We start from the raw sequence: 19,956 nt of genomic DNA on the forward strand, positions 1-19,956 counted from the left end.
ACGTGTGTCTGTTTTGACCATCAGTGTTTGGTCCGTGTGTCCGTTTTTACCATCAGTGTTTGGTCCGTGTGTCCGTTTTTACCATCAGTGTTTGGTCCGCGTGTCCATTTTTACCATCAGTGTTTGGTCCGGGTGTCTGTTTTGACCATCAGTGTTTGGTCCGCGTGTCCATTTTTACCATCAGTGTTTGGTCCATGTGTCCGTTTTTACCATCAGTGTTTGGTCCGCGTGTCCATTTTTACCATCAGTGTTTGATACGTGTGTCTGTTTTGACCATCAGTGTTTGGTCCGTGTGTCCGTTTTTACCATCAGTGTTTGGTCCGTGTGTCCGTTTTTACCATCAGTGTTTGGTCCGTGTGTCCGTTTTTACAATCAGTGTTTGGTCCATGTGTCCGTTTTTACCATCAGTGTTTGGTCCATGTGTCTATTTTTACCATCAGTGTTTGGTCCGTGTATTTGTCTTTACCATCAGTGTTTGGTCCGTGTGTCTGTTTTTACCATCAGTGTTTGGTCCGTGTGTCTGTTTTTACCATCAGTGTTTGGTCCGCGTGTCCATTTTTACCATCAGTGTTTGGTTAGTGTGTCTGTTTTTACCATCAGTGTTTGGTCCGCGTGTCCATTTTTACCATCAGTGTTTGATACGTGTGTCTGTTTTGACCATCAGTGTTTGGTCCGTGTGTCCGTTTTTACCATCAGTGTTTGGTCCGCGTGTCCATTTTTACCATCAGTGTTTGGTCCGGGTGTCTGTTTTGACCATCAGTGTTTGGTCCGGGTGTCTGTTTTGACCATCAGTGTTTGGTCCGGGTGTCTGTTTTGACCATCAGTGTTTGGTACGTGTGTCTGTTTTTACCATCAGTGTTTGGTCCGCGTGTCCATTTTTACCATCAGTGTTTGGTTAGTGTGTCTGTTTTTACCATCAGTGTTTGGTCCGCGTGTCCATTTTTACCATCAGTGTTTGGTCCGGGTGTCTGTTTTGACCATCAGTGTTTGGTCCTTGTGTCCGTTTTTACCATCAGTGTTTGGTCCGCGTGTCCATTTTTACCATCAGTGTTTGATACGTGTGTCTGTTTTGACCATCAGTGTTTGGTCCGTGTGTCCGTTTCTACCATCAGTGTTTGGTCCGGGTGTCTGTTTTGACCATCAGTGTTTGGTCCGTGTGTCCGTTTTTACCATCAGTGTTTGGTCCGTGTGTCCGTTTTTACCATCAGTGTTTGGTCCGCGTGTCCATTTTTACCATCAGTGTTTGGTCTGGGTGTCTGTTTTGACCATCAGTGTTGGTCCGTGTGTCCGTTTTGACCATCAGTGCTTGGTCCGGGTGTCCGTTTTGACCATCAGTGCTTGGTCCGGGTGTCCGTTTTGACCATCAGTGTTTGGTGCGGGTGTCCGTTTTGACCATCAGTGCTTGGTCCGGGTGTCTCCGTGTGTCCGTTTTTACCATCTGTGCTTCTCATGGATGGATAAAGAAGTAAATGACAAGGCTTCTCCTGTACTCTGCAATGTTAAACACATACAGCACCCGGACTGTACACTGCTGCCGTCCGAGTGCTGTACGTGTTTTTCACAGACCCTCAGACTTGTATTGGCCTTTGTCATACACCTGCTGGAAAAAAATGGACATTTCTCCATGTGTTTTGCACAGATGCAGTCTATGTAAAAACATGGCCATGTGCATAGTACCATAAGCTATAATGGGCACGTCTGGGATCCATGAAAAAAAACAGATACCACACACAATGGAAACATGTACGATGCGTACCTGCAGCCTCGACGTTCCGGAATAGCCACCGGCCGCTTCCGCTCTTTATACAAATGAGCGGCGCCATTTTTTTTTTCACCTGCAGCTTCCCTCATAGAGGTTAGATCTATGGGGAAAGCCCGTGTGCAGACCCGCAAGAAAAATTGACATGCTGTGGTATGGAAAGACACGTCGCATGTCCGTATCTGCAGGTGTCCAGATACGCATAGTGGACAGGGGATTTCTACAAACACACGGCATCAAACCCGCAGCATCTCTGGATTGTGTGCACATACCCTAACACCTCCATGCTACTAGAGGCATTGCTCTCATCCTGAGAAGCAGAGCAGAGCCTTTTCTATTAGCTGCTCTGCAATGGATAACTGTGCACATGAACCAGTGGTATGTAGAGACTGACATGGGTGACCACTGACCCTCAGCGCACCAGGTGGCATTGCACATGACTGACCCTCAGCACACTAGGTGTGACCTACTACATTGGTATGTCTTTGGAATGTGGGAGGAAAACAGAGTACCCAGAGGAAACCCATGCAAACATGGGGAGAACATACAAACTCCTCGCAGATATTGTCCTTGGTGGGGTTTGAACCCAGGACCCCAGCGCTGCAAAGCTGCAGTGCTAACCACTAAGCCACTGTGCTACCCAGGATATTATAGTGGCCCTGTATTATTGTGGCGCTTTATATGGTGGCCCGGTGTTATGGTGTCCCTGTATTATGGTGGTTCTTTATATGGTGGCCCGGTGTTATGGTAGCCCTGTATTATTGTGGAACCTGTATATAGTGGCCAGGTATTATGGTGGCTATGTATTATGGTGGCCCTGTATTATGGTGGCCCTATATTATGGTGGCCCGGTATTATGGTGGCCCTGTATATAGTGGCCTGGTATTATGATGGCCATGTATTATGGTGGCCTGGTGTTATGGTGCCCTGTATTATGGTGGCCATGTATATAGTGGCCCTGTATTATGGTGGCCCTGTATGTATTGGCCTGGTATTATGGTGGCCCTGTATATAGTGGCCCTGTATTATGGTGGCCCTGTATGTAGTGGTCCTGTATTATGAAGGCCCTGTATATAGTGGCCCTGTATATAGTGGCCCTGTATATAGTGGCTCTGTATTATGGTGGCCCTGAATATAGTGGCCCAGTATTATAGTGGCCCTGTATATAATGGCTCTGTATTATGGTGGCCCTGTATTATAGTGGCCCTGTATTATGGTGGCCCTGTATATAGTGGCTTGGTATTATAGTGGCCATGTATTATGGTGGCCCTGTATATAGTGGCTCGGTATTATGGTGGCCCTGTATATAGTGGCCCTGTATATAGTGGCTCGGTATTATGTGGCCCTGTATATAGTGGCTCGGTATTATGGTGGCCCTGTATATAGTGGCCCAGTATTATGGTGGCCTGTATATAGTGGCCCTGTATATAGCGGCTCGGTATTATGGTGGCCATGTATATAGTGGCCCTGTATTATAGTGGCTCTGTATTATGGTGGCCTGTATATAGTGGCTCTGTATTATGGTGGCCCTGTATATAGTGGCTTGGTATTATAGTGGCCCTGTATATAGTGGCCATGTATATAGTGTCTCTGTATTATAGTGGCCCTGTATTATGGTGGCTCTGTATATAGTGGCTCGGTATTATGGTCTCCCTGTATATAGTGGCCCTGTATATAGTGGCTCGGTATTATGTGGCCCTGTATATAGTGGCTCTGTATATAGTGGCTCGGTATTATGGTGGCCCTGTATATAGTGGCTCGGTATTATGTGGCCCTGTATATAGTGGCTCGGTATTATGGTGGCCCTGTATATAGTGGCCCAGTATTATGGTGGCCTGTATATAGTGGCCCTGTATATAGCGGCTCGGTATTATAGTGGCCCTGTATATAGTGGCCCTGTATATAGTGGCTCTGTATTATGGTAGCCTGTATTATAGTGGCCCTGTATTATGGTGGCCCTGTATATAGTGGCTTGGTATTATAGTGGCCCTGTATATAGTGGCCATGTATATAGTGTCTCTGTATTATAGTGGCCCTGTATTATAGTGGCCCTGTATTATGGTGGCTCTGTATATAGTGGCTCGGTATTATGGTCTCCCTGTATATAGTGGCCCTGTATATAGTGGCTCTGTATTATGGTGGCCTGTATTATAGTGGCCCTGTATTATGGTGGCCCTGTATATAGTGGCTTGGTATTATAGTGGCCCTGTATATAGTGGCCATGTATATAGTGTCTCTGTATTATAGTGGCCCTGTATTATAGTGGCCCTGTATTATGGTGGCTCTGTATATAGTGGCTCGGTATTATGGTCTCCCTGTATATAGTGGCCCTGTATATAGTGGCTCGGTGTTATGTGGCCCTGTATATAGTGGCTCTGTATTAAGGTTGACTTGCATATAATGGCTCTGTATTATGGTGGCCCTGTATTATAGTGACCCTGTATTATGGTGACCCTGTATTATGGTGGCTCTGTATATAGTGGCCCTGTATATAGTGGCTCGGTATTATGTGGCCCTGTATATAGTGGCTCTGTATTAATGTGGCCCTGTATTATAGTGGCCCTGTACAGTCATGGCCAAAAGTATTGAGAATGAGACAAACAGTAATTTTTCCAAAGTTTACTGCTTCATTTTTTGTAATGGCAATTTGCATATACTCCTGAATGTCAAAGAGTGATCAGCTTAACAGCAATTACTGTACTTGCAAAGTCAATATTTGCCCAGAAAATGAACTTTAACCCCCAAAACACATTTCAACATCATTGCAGTCCTGCCTTAAAAGGAGCAGCTAACATCGTTTTAGTGATTGATCCATTAACACAGGTGTGGGTGTTGATGAGGACAGGGCTGGTGATCAATCAGTCATGATTAAGTAAGAATGACATCACTGGACACTTTAAAAGGAGGCTGGTTCTTGGTATCATTGTTTCTCTTCAGTTAACCATGGTTATCTCTAAAGAAACACGTGCAGCCATCATTGCACTGCACAAAAATGGCCTAACAGGGAAGAGTATCGCAGCTACAAAGATTGCACCTCAGTCAACAATCTATCGCATCATCAAGAACTTCAAGGAGAGAGCTTCCATTGTTGTCAAAAAGGCTCCAGGGCGCCCAAGAAAGACCAGCAAGCGCCAGGACCGTATCATAAAACTGTTTTGGCTGCGGGATCTGACTACCAGCAGTGCCGAGCTTGCTCAGGAATGGCAGCAGGCTGGTGTGAGTGCTTCTGCACACACTGTGAGGCGGAGACTCTTTGAGCAAGGGCTGGTTTCAAGGAGGGCAGCAAAGAAGCCACTTCTCTCCAGAAAAAACATCAGGGACCGACTGATATTCTGCAAAAGGTACAGGGAGTGGACTGCTGAGGACTGGGGCAAAGTCATTTTCTCTGATGAATCCCCTTTTCGATTGTTTGGGACATCTGGAAAACAGCTTATTCGGAGAAGAGGTGAGTGCTACCACCAGTCTTGTCTCATGCCAACTGTAAAGCATCCTGAAACCATTCATGTGTGGGGTTGCTTCTCAGCCAAGGGAATCGGCTCACTCACAGTCTTGCCTAAAAACACAGCCATGAATAAAGAATGGTACCAGAATGTCCTCCAAGAGCAACTTCTCCCAACCGTCCAAGAGCAGTTTGGCGCCCAACAATGCCTTTTCCAGCATGATGGAGCACCTTGCCATAAAGCAAAGGTGATAACTAAATGGCTCATGGAACAAAACATAGAGATTTTGGGTCCATGGCCTGGAAACTCCCCAGATCTTAATCCCATTGAGAACTTGTGGTCAATCATCAAGAGACGGGTGGACAAACAAAAACCAACAAATTCTGGCAAAATGCAAGCATTGATTATGCAAGAATGGACTGCTATCAGTCAGGATTTGGTCCAAAAGTTTATTGAGAGCATGCCAGGGAGAATTACAGAGGTCTTGAAGAAGAAGGGGCAACACTGCAAATATTGACTTGCTGCATTAACTCATTCTAACTGTCAATATAACCTATTGGTACTCATAATATGATTGCAATTATATTTCTGTATGTGATATAAGCATCAGACAAACACTAATAAAAACCAGAGGCCAGCAGATCATGTGAAAATATAATTTTGGTGTTATTCTCAAAACTTTTGGCCATGACTGTATATAGTGGCTTTGTATTAATATGGCCCTGTATATAGTGGCCCTGTATATAGTGGCTCGGTATTAATGTGGACCTGTATATAGTGGCTCTGTATTAATGTGGCCCGGTATTATGGTGGTCCCGTATATAGTGGCTCGGTATTATGTGGCCCTGTATTATAGTGGCCCTGTATTATGGTGACCCTGTATATAGTGGCCCAGTATTATGGTGACCCTGTATATAGTGGCTCTGTATTAATGTGGCCCGGTATTATGGTGGTCCCGTATATAGTGGCTCGGTATTATGTGGCCCTGTATTATAGTGGCCCTGTATTATGGTGACCCTGTATATAGTGGCTCGGTATTATGATGGCCCTGTATATAGTGACCCTGTATATAGTGGCTCGGTATTATGATGGCCCTGTATAGAGTGGCCCTGTGTTATGGTGGCCCTGTATTATGGTGGCCCTGTGTTATGGTGGCCCTGTATATAGTGGCCCCTTATCCCCGGAGCTGTCACTGGCGTGTTCCCCACAGTCCTTTGGAGACGGGCGAGCACACTAGTCAGGAGGGGGAGGTGCGCACATTCCGAGGCACAGACACTGCACACAGCCTGGGCGCACACAAGTCTCACTGAGCAGCTGGGACAAAACTCCGTCTGCTGCCTCCCCCTGCTCAAACTCTGTGGTCCAGTCCAGGCGCCCGACAAGTAATTTGGAGTTAGTGGCAGTCTTCGCTGTTCGGGTACACGCAGGCGGCACCATGGTACAGCGGGCACAGGGGGGCACCGCGAGGTCTAGAGTGCCTCCCCCACAGCTGCCACCTCCGGAATGTTACTAGTGAGGAGCAGAGGGCACTGACACGTCCTGAAGCATCGTGGCTGCACCACCATGGACGGGGAACAGGCAGAAGCCAGCAGCCCAGAGCCGCAAGCTGAGGGCATCGTGTCTGACTCCTTCTCCGACCTCTGGACAGAGGTGATGGGAATGCTGGTGAGTGGGGGAGGGGCTGGGTAGAGACCCCCAGGAGGCTGCCATCCCAGGACATACAAATCCATAGGTGCCTAGATTGTGGAGCAGCTGATTGACTACACTGTTCCACCTACCGGAGCAGGGGCACAGAGAGGTAGCCATCCACCTGATCATGGGCACAGAGTGGTGATCATGGGCATAGAGAGGTAGCCATCCACCTGATCATGGGCACAGAGTGGTGATCATGGGCATAGAGAGGTAGCCATCCACCTGATCATGGGCACAGAGTGGTGATTATGGGCATAGAGAGGTAGCCATCCACCTGATCATGGTCACAGAGTGGTGATCATGGGCATAGAGAGGTAGCCATCCACCTGATCATGGGCACAGAGTGGTGATCATTGGCATAGAGAGGTAGCCATCCACCTGATCATGGTCACAGAGTGGTGATCATGGGCATAGAGAGGTAGCCATCCACCTGATCATGGGCACAGAGTGGTGATCATGGGCATAGAGAGGTAGCCATCCACCTGATCATGGTCACAGAGTGATGATCATGGGCATAGAGAGGTAGCCATCCACCTGATCATGGGCACAGAGTGGTGATTATGGGCATAGAGAGGTAGCCATCCACCTGATCATGGGCACAGAGTGGTGATCATTGGCATAGAGAGGTAGCCATCCACCTGATCATGTGCACAGAGTGGTGATTATGGGCATAGAGAGTTAGCCATCCACCTGATCATGGGCACAGAGTGGTGATCATGGGCATAGAGAGGTATCCATCGACCTGATCATAGGCACAGAGAGCTATCCATCCACCTGATTATGGGCACAGAGTGATATCCATCCACCTGATCATAGGCACAGAGTGGTGATCATGGGCACACAGTGGTATCCATCCACGTGATCATTGGCAGAGTGGTATCCATCCACCTGATCATGGGCACAGAGTGGTATCCATCCACCTGATTGGGGCACACAGTGTTATCCATCCACCTGATCAGGGCACACAGTGGTATCCATCCACCTGATCGGGGCACACAGTGGTATCCATTACCTGATCATGGGCACAGACTATTATGTCATGTATGCCATGCTCTTCCTATCTGATCATGGGCACAGAGTGGTATGTTATGTGTGCCCTGCACTACTTACCTGATTAGAGGCATAGATTTGTATGTCATGCTGTGTACCCATGCACTTAACTACCTGATTAGTGGCACAGAGTGTGATATTATGAGTGGCCTGCTCTACTTCTCTGATCAGGGGCACAGAGTGGTATGTTATATGTGCTCTGCTCTACCCTCCATGGCACAATGGTGTGTTATATGTGCTCTGCTCTACCCTCCATGGCACAATGGTGTGTTATATGTGCTCTGCTCTACCCTCCATGGCACAATGGTGTGTTATATGAGCTCTGCTCTACCCTCCATGGCACAGTGGTGTGTTATATGTGCTCTGCTCTACCCTCCATGGCACAATGGTGTGTTATATGTGCTCTGCTCTACTCTCCATGGCACAGTGGTGTGTTATATGTGCTCTGCTCTACCCTCCTTGGCACAATGGTGTGTTATATGTGCTCTGCTCTACTCTCCATGGCACAGTGGTATGTTATATGTGCTCTGCTCTACCCTCCATGGCACAGTGGTGTGCTATATGTGCTCTGCTCTACCCTCCATGGCACAATGGTGTGTTATATGTGCTCTGCTCTACCCTCCATGGCACAATGGTGTGTTATATGTGCTCTGCTCTACCCTCCATGGCACAATGGTGTGTTATATGTGCTCTGCTCTACCCTCCATGGCACAATGGTGTGTTATATGTGCTCTGCTCTACCCTCCATGGCACAGTGGTATGTTATATGTGCTCTGCTCTACTCTCCATGGCACAGTGGTGTGTTATATGTGCTCTGCTCTACTCTCCATGGCACAGTGGTATGTTATATGTGCTCTGCTCTACCCTCCATGGCACAGTGGTATGTTATATGTGCTCTGTTCTGCCCTCTATGGCACAGTGGTGTGTTATATGTGCTCTGCTCTACCCTCCATGGCACAGTGGTATGTTATATGTGCTCTGCTCTACTCTCCATGGCACAGTGGTGTGTTATATGTGCTCTGCTCTACCCTCCATGGCACAGTGGTGTTTTATATGTGCTCTGCTCTACTCTCCATGGCACAGTGGTGTGTTATATGTGCTCTGCTCTACCCTCCATGGCACAGTGGTGTGTTATATGTGCTCTGCTCTACCCTCCATGGCACAATGGTGTGTTATATGTGCTCTGCTCTACCCTCCATGGCACAATGGTGTGTTACATGTGCTCTGCTCTACCCTCCATGGCACAGTGGTATGTTATATGTGCTCTGCTCTACCCTCCATGGCACAATGGTATGTTATATGTGCTCTGCTCTACTCTCCATGGCACAGTGGTGTGTTATATGTGCTCTGCTCTACCCTCCATGGCACAGTGGTATGTTATATGTGCTCTGCTCTACTCTCCATGGCACAGTGGTGTTTTATATGTGCTCTGCTCTACCCTCCTTGGCACAGTGGTATGTTATATGTGCTCTGCTCTATCCTCCATGGCACAATGGTGTGTTATATGTGCTCTGCTCTACTCTCCATGGCACAGTGGTATGTTATATGTGCTCTGCTCTACCCTCCATGGCACAGTGGTGTGCTATATGTGCTCTGCTCTACCCTCCATGGCACAATGGTGTGTTATATGTGCTCTGCGCTACTCTCCATGGCACAATGGTGTGTTATATGTGCTCTGCGCTACTCTCCATGGCACAATGGTGTGTTATATGTGCTCTGCGCTACTCTCCATGGCACAATGGTGTGTTATATGTGCTCTGCTCTACCCTCCATGGCACAGTGGTGTGTTATATGTGCTCTGCTCTACCCTCCATGGCACAGTGGTATGTTATATGTGCTCTGCTCTACTCTCCATGGCACAATGGTATGCTATATGTGCTCTGCTCTACCCTCCATGGCACAATGGTGTGTTATATGTGCTCTGCGCTACTCTCCATGGCACAATGGTGTGTTATATGTGCTCTGCTCTACTCTCCATGGCACAGTGGTATGTTATATGTGCTCTGCTCTACCCTCCATGGCACAATGGTGTGTTATATGTGCTCTGCTCTACCCTCCATGGCACAATGGTGTGTTATATGTGCTCTGCGCTACTCTCCATGGCACAATGGTGTGTTATATGTGCTCTGCTCTACCCTCCATGGCACAATGGTGTGTTATATGTGCTCTGCTCTACTCTCCATGGCACAGTGGTGTGTTATATGTGCTCTGGTCTACCCTCCATGGCACAATGGTGTGTTATATGTGCTCTGCTCTACTCTCCATGGCACAGTGGTGTTTTATATGTGCTCTGCTCTACTCTCCATGGCACAGTGGTGTTTTATATGTGCTCTGCTCTACTCTCCATGGCACAATGGTGTGTTATATGTGCTCTGGTCTACCCTCCATGGCACAATGGTATGTTATATGTGCTCTGCTCTACTCTCCATGGCACAGTGGTGTGTTATATGTGCTCTGGTCTACCCTCCATGGCACAGTGGTGTGTTATATGTGCTCTGCTCTACTCTCCATGGCACAATGGTGTGTTATATGTGCTCTGCTCTACTCTCCATGGCACAATGGTGTGTTATATGTGCTCTGCTCTACTCTCCATGGCACAGTGGTGTGTTATATGTGCTCTGCTCTACCCTCCATGGCACAGTGGTATGTTATATGTGCTCTGCTCTACTCTCCATGGCACAGTGGTGTTTTATATGTGCTCTGCTCTACCCTCCATGGCACAATGGTGTGTTATATGTGCTCTGCTCTACTCTCCATGGCACAGTGGTGTGTTATATGTGCTCTGCTCTACTCTCCATGGCACAGTGTTATGTTATATGTGCTCTGCTCTACCCTCCATGGCACAGTGGTATGTTATATGTGCTCTGCTCTACCCTCCATGGCACAGTGGTATGTTATATGTGCTCTGCTCTACCCTCCATGGCACAGTGGTATGTTATATGTGCTCTGCTCTACCCTCCATGGCACAGTGGTGTGTTATATGTGCTCTGCTCTACCCTCCATGGCACAATGGTGTGTTATATGTGCTCTGCTCTACCCTCCATGGCACAGTGGTATGTTATATGTGCTCTGCTCTACTCTCCATGGCACAGTGTTATGTTATATGTGCTCTGCTCTACCCTCCATGGCACAGTGGTGTGTTATATGTGCTCTGCTCTACCCTCCATGGCACAGTGGTGTGTTATATGTGCTCTGCTCTACCCTCCATGGCACAGTGGTGTTTTATATGTGCTCTGCTCTACCCTCCTTGGCACAATGGTGTGTTATGCTGTGCTAGGGTTTGTACCATGATCTCTCAGCGCTTCCCGTCGATATTGGTGAATATGCTGATAGTTTTGGGATGGCTCATCAGGTCTGTGGGATCAGTCACATTGCCCTTTGCTGTGTGCTCCGGATGTACCATCTCACAGTATTGTTATATGCGGCACAGATAATTCCGGTGCTTATCTGTAGAATGATGTGACACCATTTATCCGTCTATACATAACATGTGGCGCTGATATATGATTGCTAGCTGTGCCTTTCTGCCTGCTGTATCGGTTGCATGTACTGTTGTCAGTGTAAATAGTCTGTTAACTTCTGGGTCATATATTAGTTATGTGTAATAATACTTTTTCCATGGGAGTGCTACAATGAAGACTACTAGCCGGGACTTCTGAGGAAGAATCCGCACCTTCCAAGGCTGGCTATAGTGTGTAGAGGATGGCCAGCTCAGGTCTCATCCCTGTGTGAACTGTGCCCTGGGAGCCATCAGGGGTCAGTGAGCAGATGGCGGAGGGAATGCCTCTGGCTCCTCTCACTCTGGTGTGACTGAGTACTAGTGGTAGGTAGTAAGGATGCTCCAGTGCTGCCTGCGCTTATATGGCCGTACCTGTCATCTGCTTATAGGATGGTCTCCACCCTGTATTAGAAGTGACGACAGTGCCAGCAATTTATTGTATGCACCAATACTTGGGCGTCTGTCACTTATTGCCAGTTTACACATATCTTGTAAGTGGTTTCACAAACTCCTTATACATCTTGGGATGTATTTATACATCATTTTCCACTTTCCAAGTCTGACAGTCTCCCAGTGCATAAAAACCTGTGCCAGTGATGGAACTAGCATAGATATAGACCTCTTAGGGCTGGTCCACAAGTGTCAGATATGCATATTGTGACTCCGACTCGTAATTGCTACCTGATCCAACACTCCTGCTCGGACCTCTGCGGTGGGATTGCAGCAGATCCACATCAAGACTAGCACCAGAAGTTTTTCAATGGAGCTAATCCTTGGTTTTCACATGTGGAAATAGCTCGTTGCCAATTTCTGCAGCAAATCTTTTTTTCCACAGCACAGCTTAAAATCCGGATGCAGAAGCCATGTTCACATGCGTGGGATTTGTACTCAGATTTGGTGTGGATTTCGGCATGGAATTTTCGTGAACATGGTTGTTTCCCCATACTGTCAGGGTAGACCAATCCTTAAGGGACATAGATTTTTATTCTCTATCTATCCAGACTGTAGTGATACATGATTGTTTCCCCATACTGTTAGGGTAGACCAATCCTTTAGGACTGACCCCTGTTTATTGAGCGATCCTGTGCTTATGAGTAGGCACCATGAAGCCCCATATATTGCTTGCTATATGTCCCATATATGCCTTTTTCAGTTACATTCCCAAACAGCACATCCTTGGCACCCCTGTGAGTGATTCTTGGGAAATTGTCACATTATTGTAGCGATATGCTATTTGTGGTCTTGAGCTTGAGATCAGCTAAAGGCTCCTTCACATTTATTGTGGTATGATGTGCATTAGTTGATATTATATTCAGTGTAAGGTCAGATTCACACATCCGAGTACAGACTGCAATGTAGGACCGGCCATGGGCTCCCTGGCATATATGAGGCTGTCAAGTTCGGGTCATACAGAACGCGAAATGCAGATGTAACATCTGGCCACAAGTCATTTATTGCTGACTACAACTGGCCAAGGCTCTAAGGCACCAGAGATAGACCATCTTTTATTCATTCCATCAGATTAAAAGGCAAAAATAGTAACATAGCAATGTAGCGATGTTTCGGCCATGTGGCCTTTATCAAGCAAGACAAATACAAAAAGCAATAAATACAGACAAGCAGATGTGGCAGCTACTGCCGGTCACAATGTGTGACCATACTGTTTAAATAGCTGCCACATGTGCTTGTCTGTATCTATTCCTTTTTATTCTTGATTCGCCTGATTAAGGCCATATGGCCGAAATGTTGCTACATTGTTTTGCTACTGTTTTTTTTGATCTGATGGAATGAATAAATAAATGACGTTTTTCTTTATCTCTGTTGCCTTAGACATGGTTTCATTCTTTGGCTGGGTGGAAGGTCGAGCCCAGTTTGTGCGGTGTTCTCCTTGTGGTGCATGGGACTTCTCTGAAATACACGTGATTACACTCTATGTTCATATGGTAAAACATAATAATTAAAGTGAAACTGTCACCAGTTTTATACCATATAAACCTGGTCCATCACCTAATAAAGCATTTGAATGGGTTCCTACAACCTCTTTAAAACCTCATAAGAGCTCCTGCATACCTCCAAAATAGTCTTTTATTCATGTCTGGCGCTGGATCCAATGGGTGTCTCCAGACTGAGCTCGGCGCCTCCTCAGTCCCTCCAAACTACACCCCTTCTATCTTAATGGAAGTGGATTACACCTTCAACGTCATGTATGTAGTGTTTGAAGTCTCACGCCTGCGCAGTTGAGTCAGAGACCTTCGCCGGCGCCTTGCTTCTGCATATCAGGGAGCTGATGTTGTTGAAGTGAAGCCTGCTTCTGCGCACTACAGGACTTTGCTCTGCCCTGGGAAAGAGCGTGGCGTGCTTGCCCTGATCTCTGCAGGTCTCTGATTCAACTGCGCTGGCACAAAATTTCGAGCACTGCGTGGATGACGTAAAAGACATCATCCACTTCCATCAAGATAGAAGAGTCGAAAGGACTGACAAGGGGCCAAGTGCGATTCGGAGATGCCAATTGCACCGGCCTGTGCAATTGGCATGCATGAATAAAATACTTTTTCAGAGATATTCAGTGGCACTTATAAGGGTATAAAGAGGTTGTGGGAACCCCATTCACATGCTTTAAAAAGTGATGGGCAGGGTTTATAACTTATAAAACTATGGTGATAGTAATTGGACAGATTAAATAATTGTAAATAAAATGTTCATTTCTAGTACTTGGATGAAAACCCTTTGTTGGCAATGACTGCCTGAAGTCTTGAACTCATGGACATCACCAGATGCTGTGTTTCCTCCTTCTTGATGCTCTGCCAGGCCTTCACTGCGGTGGTTTTCAGTTGCTGTTTGTTTGTGGGCCTTTCAGTCTGAAGTTTAGTCTTTAACAAGTGAAATGCATGCTCAATTGGGTTGAGATCAGGTGACTGACTTGGCCATTCAAGAATATTCCACTTCTTTGCTTTAATAAACTCCTGGGTTGCTTTGGCTTTATGTTTTGGGTCCTTGTCCATCTGTAGTATGAAATGACGACCAATCAGTTTGGCTGCATTTGGCTGGATCTGAGCACACAGTATGGCTCTGAATACATCAGAATTCATTCGGCTGCATCTGTCCTGTGTCACATCATCAATAAACACTAGTGACGCAGTGCCACTGGCAGCCATGCATGCCCAAGTCATCACACTGCCTCTGCCGTGTTTTACAGATGATGTGGTATGCTTTGGATCATGAGCTGTACCACGCCTTTGCCATACTTTTCTCTTTCCATCATTCTGGTAGAGGTTGATCTTGGTATCATCTGTCGAAAGAATGTTCTTCCAGAACTGTGCTGGCTTTTTTAGATGTTTTTTTAGCAAAGTCCAGTCTAGCCTTTTTATTCTTGATGCTTATGAGTGGCTTGCACCATGCAGTGAACCCTCTGTATTTACTTTCATGCAGTCTTCTCTTTATGGTAGATTTGGATATTGATACGCCTACCTCCTGGAGAGTGTTGTTCACTTGGTTGGTTGTTGTGAAGGGGTTTTGTCTTCACCATGGAGATTATTCTGCGATCATCCACCACTGTTGTCTTCCGTGGGCGCCCAAGTCTTTTTGCATTGATGAGTTCACCAGTGCTTTCTTTCTTTCTTTCTCAAGATGTACCAAAACTGTAGATTTTGCCACTCCTAATATTGTAGCAATTTCTCGGATGGGTTTTTTCTGTTTTTTCAGCTTAAGGATGGCTTGTTTCACCTGCATGGAGAGCTCCTTTGACCGCATGTTTACTTCACAGCAAAACCTTCCAAATGCAAGCACCATACCTCAAATCAACTCCAGGCCTTTTATCAGCTTAATTGAGAATGACATAACGAAGGGATTGCCCACACCTGTCCATGAAATAGCCTTGGAGTCAATTGTCCAATTACTTTTGGTCCCTTTAAAAACAGGGTGGCACATGTTAAGGAGCTGAAACTCCTAAACTCTTCATCCAATTTTAATGTGGATACCCTCAAATGAAAGATGAAAGTCTGAACTTCAACTGCATCTGAATTGTTTTGTTTAAAATTCATTGTGGTAATGTCTAGACCCAAAATTAGAAAAATGTTGTCTCTGTCCAAATATATGTGGACCTAACTGTAAATGGCTGTTGCAATCATTAAAAACAATTTAGGCATATGCATGTTAAGTAGAACAAATTATTTTGGTAACAAGATGTGTTCTCCTACTCTGATACCGTTCCCAGTGCTGAGAAAACAGTCTCTAGACAGTTTGGTCATCATTCTTGCTAAAGTGAAAATCTTGACACTTGTAAATAAAGCTATTTTCGAAATGCTTTTAAAACTTTGTGCAGCTGAAACTAAAAAGTTCACGTTAACCTCTCTCAAAGTCAACAATATGACCCCTATCAGTCTTCTGTCATACTCTAGTGTTACTCAAATGGGGCAAAAGACTCACAGTACGAGCATCATGGTGTAGTATGAGGTAGGGCTGGAAGTCCTTTTCTAGTGGTGAGTAATAGGATTCCACTTATTTGAAAATGAAGGCTCTTTTAAAGGGGTCGTCTGGCCCTGTTAATGAACATACTGTTAGGATTCGGCTCCGCTTCCAGTGGTCACCTGTGACCTCATGTATGATTTGTATGCTTTGGTCACATGCCAACTAGATTGTCATCCTCTTCTTTCAGTAGAACATTGCATGCTCATGATCACGTGACGACCACTGGAACCAGCAGATCATAACAACGTGTATATTAAATAATGTTAAAAGAAGATTTTGGCAAATCATCCCTATGTATGGGAAAGTTAGGATAGGTAACTGTTAGCTAAATGAAAACTATCTAATGTGCATGGGGGCTATAAATGGGTTGAACCCCATTCAGACAATCTTCTGCTTCAGTTTGTTAAAAGAATAACAAACCCCGCTGAACTCGCTTTACCCAGGCCCACCGGTGAGTTTCCGCCACTAGTCCCAATGTATGTTATTGGCTGCCGCACTTCAAGAGTGCGGCAGCCAGTGAGTGAGCTCAGTGGCTCTGAGTGCGGCATTCCATCTACACTGGCAGAGATACTCAGCTCGCTGATTGACTCTAGCGCCGTCAATGTAACGCCATTGCTAGTCAATACCAGACACTGGGAGCAGTGGCAGAGACTTGTCAGTGGACCTGGGAAAGGTGAGTACAGTGGGGTTTGTTATTTTTTTACCAAACTGCAGCTGATGCAGAACATTGTCTGAAAGGGGACAACCCCTTTAAGTCTGTAGTTACTGCAAGTGGGGTATTCCTATCTTGGACATTTATGGGATCCTGATATGCACCAACAGGAATAAAGAGGTATTTATTCATTGACGGCTCTTTCAATTAACTTCTATGAGAGTTCAGAAAGTTGTGCCCAACTGTTCGCTCCCATTCTCAGGACTCTTGCTGGTCTCCGGAGTGGGACCTGCATCAGACATTTATGGCATATCTGAGGGACCACGTCTTTAAGTGAATGCATATGCAGACTTTACTCCATTTGGTGGTGTTGACGTTCTGTCATAAGGCAAGCATCTGGCAGAGGCAAGGGTCAGGCGGCATCACCGTCTTGTACAGATAGAATTTCTTCTGAAGCCATTTCAGATTTGTAGACTAACTTTTGTCACATAATGAGGAGAATAAATTCCCCAAATTCTACATATGTAGCAGTTTATCTTATATCTGATCAAGACATCGGAGCTAGCGAAAAGTGTATGTTAAATGCATACTTGTGCTGGATTCTCTGAAGAAAGATGTGGTCCACTGAAAGCCGTACAGAGGGTCCGCCCACAGGAGGTCATATAGAGAGCCCCAGTCTGTCCTATTCATAAAGTACAGCATCCATTCTACCACTGGCCTCGTAGACAGATACGCTCATTCAGAGGAGATAAAAACAAGCTGTAGATGTGTCTTCTGAAATTCCCGACAGTGAACAGTCCAGTTATTGTAGTGGTTTGTCCTTACTGGAGTCAGGCATCTGGTTTTAAATCTAAGGTTTCATGGCCACTATAGAGAAATCAAACAGTGAAGGCTATTAAAAAGAGGTAAAGTGGCACAGAAACGCCCTCATTAAACATGTCATTTAGTGCCGTGTCTGAAAAGTACATTGTGCTGTCATTTCCTATTAATGTACTTGTAGGTCGAATTGTTCTTCCCGGAGGCCAACCATTAAGTATATGGTTAATCTAATAGATTAGTAATAACTCGGTAAGAAGACAATCTGAACGTTGTCTTCACAGATCAGACATCAAGTTATTGGCATCTTTCAGTTACTTATGATGGAAGCTTTCTTTGTGCATGTGGATACCATGGTTTGAAAGGGCCCATTTACACTGACTTTTCCCCACCCCTCTCTTCTGCCTTGAAACAGTCACCAATCGGCTTTTTATACAACCAATTGTTGGTCATTTGCTGGCTTGTTTGGATAGGCTGACACAGAATGATCGTTAATACAATCGTTCTGTGCGCATAGAACATCATGTTATTGGGTTTTTGTTAGTGTGCTAGTAGTCAAAGTAACGTCTGCAACCATGCATGAACGGCTCGTGCTTTCCTCCTTGGTCTGTTTGTCATTGTTCTTCTCTACTACCATGTACTAGGCATATGTAGCCCGAATGCATATGAACGGCTGGTGCTTTCTTCCTTTGTCTGTTTGTCATTGTTCTTCTCTACTACCATGTACTAGGCATAAGTAGCCCGAATACATATGAACGGCTCGTGCTTTCTTCCTTGGTCTGTTTGTCATTGTTCTTTACTACTACCATGTACTAGGCATATGTAACCCGAATGCATATGAACAGCTCGTGCTTTCCTCCTTGGTCTGTTTGTCATTGTTCTTCTCTACTACCATGTACTATGGATATGTAGCTCGAATGCATATGAACGGCTCGTGCTTTCCTCCTTGGTCTGTTTGTCATCGTTCTTCTCTACTACCATGTACTAGGCATATGTAGCCCGAATGCATATGAACGGCTGGTGCTTTCTTCCTTTGTCTGTTTGTCATTGTTCTTCTCTACTACCATGTACTAGGCATAAGTAGCCCGAATACATATGAACGGCTCGTGCTTTCTTCCTTGGTCTGTTTGTCATTGTTCTTTACTACTACCATGTACTAGGCATATGTAACCCGAATGCATATGAACAGCTCGTGCTTTCCTCCTTGGTCTGTTTGTCATTGTTCTTCTCTACTACCATGTACTATGGATATGTAGCTCGAATGCATATGAACGGCTCGTGCTTTCCTCCTTGGTCTGTTTGTCATCGTTCTTCTCTACTACCATGTACTAGGCATATGTAACCCGATTGCCTGTGAACGGCTCGTGCTTTCCTCCTTGGTCTGTTTGTCATTGTTCTTCTCTACTACCATGTACTAGGCATATGTAGCTCGAATGCATATTAACGGCTGGTGCTTTCTTCCTTGGTCTGTTTGTCATTGTTCTTCTCTACTACCATGTACTAGGCATATGTAGCTCGAATGCATATGAACGGCTCGTGCTTTCCTCCTTGGTCTGTTTGTCATTGTTCTTCTCTACTACCATGTACTAGGCATATGTAGCTCGAATGCATATGAACGGCTCGTGCTTTCTTCCTTGGTCTGTTTGTCATTGTTCTTCTCTGCTACCATGTACTATGCATATGTAGCCCGAATGCATATGAACGGCTTGTGCTTTCTTCCTTGGTCTGTTTGTCATTGTTCTTCTCTACTACCATGTACTAGGCATATGTAGCTCGAATGCATATGAACGGCTCGTGCTTTCTTCCTTGGTCTGTTTGTCATTGTTCTTCTCTACTACCATGTACTATGCATATGTAGCCCGAATGCATATGAACGGCTGGTGCTTTCTTCCTTGGTCTGTTTGTCATTGTTCTTCTCTACTACCATGTAGTATACATATGTAGCCCGAATGCATATGAACGGCTGGTGCTTTCTTCCTTGGTCTGTTTGTCATTGTTCTTCTCTACTACCATGTACTATGCATATGTAGCTCGAATGCATATGAACGGCTCGTGCTTTCCTCCTTGGTCTGTTTGTCATTGTTCTTCTCTACTACCATGTACTATGCATATGTAGCTCGAATGCATATGAACGGCTCGTTCTTTCCTCCTTGGTCTGTTTGTCATTGTTCTTCTCTACTACAATGTACTATGCATATGTAGCCCGAATGCATATGAACGGCTCGTGCTTTCCTCCTTGGTCTGTTTGTCATTGTTCTTCTCTACTACCATGTACTAGGCATATGTAGCTCGAATGCATATGAACGGCTGGTGCTTTCCTCCTTGGTCTGTTTGTCATTGTTCTTCTCTACTACCATGTACTATGCATATGTAGCTCGAATGCATATGAACGGCTCGTTCTTTCCTCCTTGGTCTGTTTGTCATTGTTCTTCTCTACTACAATGTACTATGCATATGTAGCCCGAATGCATATGAACGGCTCATGCTTTCCTCTTTGGTCTGTTTGTCATTGTTCTTCTCTACTACAATGTACTATGCATATGTAGCTCGAATGCATATGAACGGCTCATGCTTTCCTCTT

At 45.6% G+C, this 19,956-nt stretch overlaps 1 protein-coding gene across 8 annotated transcripts in view; it reads left to right on the forward strand.

The window, feature by feature from the left end:
* Nucleotides 1-19,956, forward strand: part of SASH1 (SAM and SH3 domain containing 1) — a 1,215,158-nt gene that overhangs the window by 978,445 nt on the left and 216,757 nt on the right. The window contains exon 1 of one of the 8 annotated variants that reach the window (XM_073671386.1): nt 6,452-6,864. The exons of 6 other annotated variants lie outside the window; for them this stretch is intronic. In XM_073671386.1, the coding sequence (XP_073527487.1) occupies nt 6,763-6,864 (102 nt within the window). In that variant the 5' untranslated portion in view covers nt 6,452-6,762. Of the gene's footprint in view, nt 1-6,451; nt 6,865-19,956 lie in introns of those variants that run through there. One more of the 8 variants, XM_073671389.1, reaches the window with a different exon arrangement.

Source organism: Phyllobates terribilis, unplaced genomic scaffold, assembly GCF_046119375.1.
Source record: "Phyllobates terribilis strain yellow unplaced genomic scaffold, ASM4611937v1 Scaffold_3__8_contigs__length_932513732, whole genome shotgun sequence".
Taxonomy (NCBI): domain Eukaryota; kingdom Metazoa; phylum Chordata; class Amphibia; order Anura; family Dendrobatidae; genus Phyllobates; species Phyllobates terribilis.